Here is a 5,962-nt window from a genome sequence, read left to right on the forward strand (position 1 = left end):
AACCACTCACAGCCCCAGCCAAGACCTCAGCTTGGCCACCACCGCACCTAACCAAGCTTCATTACCTGAAGCAGAAAGGTGCACACCATCATCTCGGAATAAAGATGGCCTCTGAGAAGAAATTTCAGGATGAAAAATCACATCTCCACCCAACTCCCAGACCTTCCTCGTCACTGCGGAGTTGACACGGCTCCTTGCCCTCTCAATGGCGGCTGGGCAACGACTGCCCCTCCAAGCGCGCCGTTGTAGCAGCCTTGACCAAAAGATTTTCCCGTCAGGCATCATAGCCTGCAGCGTCTCCAAGTCCGATAAAATGGTAGCACGCAGGGAAAAACAGTTCATAGAAACCAGGTCGTTCTCACCCAGTTGTAACACAATGGCCGACGGGGGTACATCCCATAACAACCGCCTCCGAATCCGAGGCAGGAGCTCCGACCAGCGCATTCCCCTTCTGGATATCCAAGACAACTGAACATGTCGAGGAAGGCCGAGACCAGGACCCATTCCCAGCTGTCGAGCTGCGACGCCAGCCCAATGGACGATGCTGTGCCCCACCATCCATACGCGAACAGCCGCTAAACCTAATATGAACAAACAAAACAATGTAAGGTACTTATTAAGGAATATAACTTTTGAACACTTCAGACTTCCAGCGACCCAAATCCTGTATTCTGGCCGCTGACAAGCCCCAATGTGCCGCCGTAGTGGCAGCCCCAATCCTAAATGAGTGTGGGGCAAAATCAGATGCCCTGCCGCCACCCGCCACAATTACTTTGCGCATTACTTTCGCAAACTGCTGCCTTGACAGGGGGGAACCATCCCCATGCCTAAGAAGTGGACCATCCCCAGGGGTGCGGATAGCCAGGTATCTCCTGACTTCTTTTACAGGGCAAGGGCCCGCTTCTCCCGTGGCCGGGAGACGAATGAGGGCCCCCCTGCCCTTTTGATCCATTTTTGAATGTCTAATTGTGATACGGAGTTCTACAGGAGACAACTGCACATCCTGCATCAAAAGGCCACGAGTACGGCCATCCTTATGGTCTTCAACCACTATTTCACCCACCCTTAGGGCACCAAAAAAGGCAATCGAAAAGGCAGCTGAAAACAGGCGGGCCTCATACACAGACCAACAAACCACCCGCAGCTTTCTGCGCATCTCGCACAACATATCAAAAGATATGGGTTGTCGATTTGCCGGCCGGGAAGGACAAAGTCGAGTCCATCCCTCCAAGGCTTTGCGAACAATGAACTTCGCACTCTAAACCCCTCCTCCAATTTTTGCAACACCCAAAATTCCCCAGCGACCCAATTAACCCTTTCTTCATCTTGGGTTCCCAAATTTGCCAAGTCATGATGGTGGCCTGCTCCCCAACCGCAACACGTGCTCTCTGCTAGTGAGAACACGCTTTACTATAATAAATAAGTTTAAATTATTTAATATTAAACTACTAATATAAATAAATCTTCTAATGAATTCTAGGTTGTTGATGTGTGTGTCTGCTTTTATCAAATGCAGATATAAGAATAACAACATTCCAATATGTCTTCTTCATGCTTATATACCAGTGTTTCCCAAACGTTTTTGGGCAACGGCACACCTGCTTACCGGAAAAAAATCTCGCGGCACACCACCATTAAAGCCCCGCCCCGTGACGTCAGCGCGCAGCGTCACGCGGGGGGGGGCGCACAAAAGTGAACGTTTTTTCCCTTCCCCTTGCCGGGGTGGGAGGAGGCAGCAGAGCGAGGGACTGAGGGACGGCGGCAGCTGAGGCGGCGGCGGCTGTTGTGGTGGTGGCGGCGATAGCGGGCGGAGGAGGAGCCGTCGCCGGGAGTTGCTGCTGCTGCTGTTGCTGCTGCTGCCCGGACATGCCGGCCTCCTCCTCCTCCGCTGTCTCGCGCTCCTCCCTTTTGCGTGCGCTGCCCCGCCGCTCGGCACCACCACCGCGGAGCCGCCCCCGGCTCGACGCGGATCCTCGCCGCCGCCTCTCGCCGCCCGACTCGCCCGCCTCCCTCCCACGGCACACCAGCCGGTGTCTCACGGCACAGTAGTGTGTCGCGGCACACCGGTTGGGAAACACTGTTATATACAATATACAGGGCCAGTTGCAAGGTTTAGCAAGCAGGGAGTAGGAAGGAATGAGATAGGTTTTAGGTTATGTTATGCCTTTAATAGGTCATGCTATATTCTGGATTATGTTATGTTTTATAGCTTATGTCTGAATAGGATGAGAGTGTCGGAGATACGTGCAAATGTATATGTGAACCCGGTCTTTGGGTGGGTGTTTGATTTTCGTTGTTGTGTATACTGTGTATATACGGACAATGACAATAAATCTATCTAATAAATACCATTCGTTAAAAATGCATAGCTACAGATTTAAAGGCAATTATGCTCTCTGATTGTCACAACGTTGACTGTGCCATTTCAAAAAAAGAAGGGGGGGATGCGTTTTGTTCTCCCTTATTTTTTAGCTACCAGAACTTTGACCTGACTCATAAATAAATATTCCCAACTGGAAACAGGCTAGAGATACAAATTAATCCCTATTGTTCATGCAATCAAATTATTATGGCACTGCTAAATATAAATATTTTGCTACTAATTAGTTCAACAATTTGCTTATTTATTGGTTTGCCAAGGACACATCATTTTAGCTACTCTCAGAATAAAGCACCACGAGAACTATTTTTCCCCAACGTGGATATATATGAATCTGAAATAACCTATAACCTATGATAAATACATAGCCAAGACCTGCAAGATGCATTTAGAAGACAATGTGTTGAAAGGTAAAACAAAATTCATTTACTTAGCTGCCTTTCCTTTAAATATTTTAAAAAGACAAACTTTGAGTTGGATCCAGACTCAATTCTACAGCAAGATCCACCAGCATGAGTGGAGTTAGGATCCAGCAGATCTCTGATTGAGCTGGGAGGTTCCCGGAACACCCAGACTACACCAGCTTATCTCCCCATCCTTATCTCATCTGAGCTGGGATCCAGTCATCTGAGTTGAGCCTGGAGAATCTTAAATTGGCATAAGCTCTAAAACAGATGAGGGGGGGGGAATAGAGGGAAGGGAGACTTAGGTTGGATTTCAAACCCTTTCAGCTCAGTCATGTGTCCTGGAGACCTGGTGTACATTAAGCCAACAAGGTGGGGGGTATAACTCAAAACACATTTTAAAGGCGTCTTTCCCTCCTGTCATATTTAGGCTGGCTCAGCCAGAAGTAGCCTGCCCCTGAACAGAGTTTGGATCTGATGTACTTTTTGCCAGTTCAGTTTACACTGGGCTTGCTTCACACAAGCTTCCTGTGCATAGGATTGTTCCATTAGTCATGCTAAGTAGAGCCATTGAAATCTTCCCTGCTTTGTGTTCACCTTCAAAGGTTAGCTCTTGCTCCCTGGGAAGGGGTCACTGTGAGTGGATCCACAACATCAGGAGAGCAGCAGGTTCCCTGCACAATCAGGTCTAGTTTCCCTTTGTATGACAGAGCACCAGAGACTTGGTTTTAGAAATATAACAATTAAAACATGTGCAGAGGAGGGCAACTAAGAAGATCAAGGGTCTGGAAACCAAGCCTTATGAGAAATGGTTGAGGGAGTTGGATATGTTTAACCTGGAAAAGAGGAGACAGAGAGGAGATATGATAGCCATCCTCATATATCTCAAAGGTTGCCACATGGAAGGTGGAGACGCTCATTTTCTCCTGCTCCACAGAGTAGGACCAGAACCAATGGCTTCAAGTAACAAAAAAGGAGATTCCGACTAAATATAAGGAATAACTTTCTAATGGCAAGAGCTGTTTGATACAGGAACAGACTCTCTCGGAAAGTGGTAGACTTTCTTTCATTTGAGATTTTTAAGCAGAGGTTGGGTGACCATCTGTCATGGATGCTTTAGTTGAGATTCCTGCATTGTGAGGGGCTGGACTACATGGCCCTTGGTATACTATCCAGCTCTACAGTTCTATGAGTCTATGAATTTTGCCCATAGGTTCTGGGAAAGTTTGAGGAATCAAAGATTACAAGCCTCTATATTAGGGGTAGCTATTTTCCCATCACCCTCTGCAAGGATGGTCAGTGATCAGGATGATGGGAGTTGTGATCCAACAACAGCAGAAAGCACCATGTTGGCTACCCCTGCTCTACGTATTCAAATATTTTAATTTTGCAGAACGTACAAATGTGCAAAATTTATACTAGGAAATACTTCTTGGAAGCAGCCCAGCTGCCACTCACCCGAAGAACAATGGGGGTGAGTTTCCTACATAACTAAATGTGCAAATGGCTTATGAAGAGAGTTAACTGGAAAGAAGTTTTTGTATTGCTCAATATGATTGTACATTCCATTTGATTATAGGGAGTCAAATTATTCAGATTCTGTTAAACAGATACCCTGCTCTGCTTGTCTTCCTCTTCCTCATCAACCGTGTGTCTGTTTTTCAGGTGGAAATGCAAGCCCTAATCAAACAGTGATCACAGAATTTATTCTCCTGGGATTTGGGAACCTTCATGAGCTAAGAATGCCTACATTTGTAATATTTCTTGTGGTCTACATAGTAACATTAATGGGGAATATAATGATCACAGCGGTTGTGTTAACTGACCACAGCCTTCATACCCCCATGTACTTCTTCCTGGGAAACCTCTCTTTCTTGGAAATATGGTACACCACTAGTGTGGTTCCGAAGATGCTGAAAACATTACTGACTGCCCATGAGGCCATTTCCTTCTCAGCTTGTCTCCTCCAGTTTTACATCTTTGGCTCACTGGCAGTTACCGAGTGTTTTCTTCTAGCAGCAATGTCCTATGATCGCTATGTAGCCATATGCCAACCACTGCATTATGGAAACTTAATGAACTTCAGAGTGTGTGTTCAGCTAGCGATAGGGTCATGGGTTGGTGGGTTTATTTCCTTATTTGTCACCATGCCAATGGTTTCTGTGCTGCCTTTCTGTGCCTCTAATAAGATTGATCATTTCTTCTGTGATTTGGCACCTGTGGTTAAACTTGCCTGTGGAGACACACGACTGGTGAGAATCCTTTCTTTCCTTATTGCTTCTCTTGTATCCTTCTCTCCATTCCTTCTTACCATTCTGTCATACTGTAAAATCATCTCCACCATCCTCAAGATCCCATCTGCCAAAAGCAAACAAAAAGCCTTTTCCACCTGCTCCTCACATCTCATTGTGGTTACAGTGTTCTATGGGACACTGATGGTGGTGTATGGTGTACCTACAACAACTTGGTATCCCAACTTAAGCAAAGTCTTTTCTGTGCTCTATATAGTTGGGACACCAATGGTCAATCCTATTATATACAGCCTGAGGAACAAGGATGTCCAGAATGCATTGAGGAAACTGTTGACTAGAAATCCTGCACTGGCATGTGAATGAAAACTTTGACACACCCTTTGAATGTGGGGAACAACAAAGTATCTGCTGATTTGTATTTTAAAATGATGTCAACCATATTTGGCAGATATAGGTATGTAGGATATTTTCAACATACTTATATAAGCACCATTTATTTCTTTACAAAATCTACTTTTTGAAAGGTTTAGTTATCTCATTTCGCTTGTTTTACAGCCAATGGTAATCTATAATGCTCATAAGTGATCCTTATAGGCAGCCCTTCATGCAACTTGAGTGTGATGAGTTGTATGTGATGGAGTAGACCACCTAACCCAGCATTAGTTACTATAGCAAGGATTTGAAACTGAGGTTTCCTGACTTCATTTTGAAGACAGGTACTGGAAATCAAAACAAGGATCTTCACCCTACAAAGCACATGTATTTTACTCTCAGTCTAGAAGTGTCCACTTTTTATTAATCTGTGGGTTGAACAAGAATGCAAGAAGTATTATCAGAATGTTGGCTTTTTGAGGGAGAGAAGAGCATTGTGTGGAGAGGGATCTTTAAATATTTTTTTAATAAAAAAATTGTCATATACTATTTCT

The 5,962-nt window shown here is 45.2% G+C and overlaps 1 protein-coding gene across 1 annotated transcript; it reads left to right on the forward strand.

Moving 5' to 3' along the window:
* Positions 1-2,762: 2,762 nt before the first annotated feature.
* Positions 2,763-5,399, forward strand: LOC310691650 (olfactory receptor 6F1-like; the record flags this gene model as incomplete). Its single annotated transcript, XM_083471510.1, has 2 exons — positions 2,763-2,790; positions 4,450-5,399. The coding sequence occupies 2 exons, from the start codon at positions 2,763-2,765 to the stop codon at positions 5,397-5,399; spliced, it is 978 nt and encodes a 325-aa protein (XP_083327636.1).
* Between the last annotated feature and the right edge of the window lie 563 nt (positions 5,400-5,962).

This window comes from Podarcis liolepis, assembly GCF_965112155.1.
Source record: "Podarcis liolepis genome assembly, chromosome: 13".
Taxonomy (NCBI): domain Eukaryota; kingdom Metazoa; phylum Chordata; class Lepidosauria; order Squamata; family Lacertidae; genus Podarcis; species Podarcis liolepis.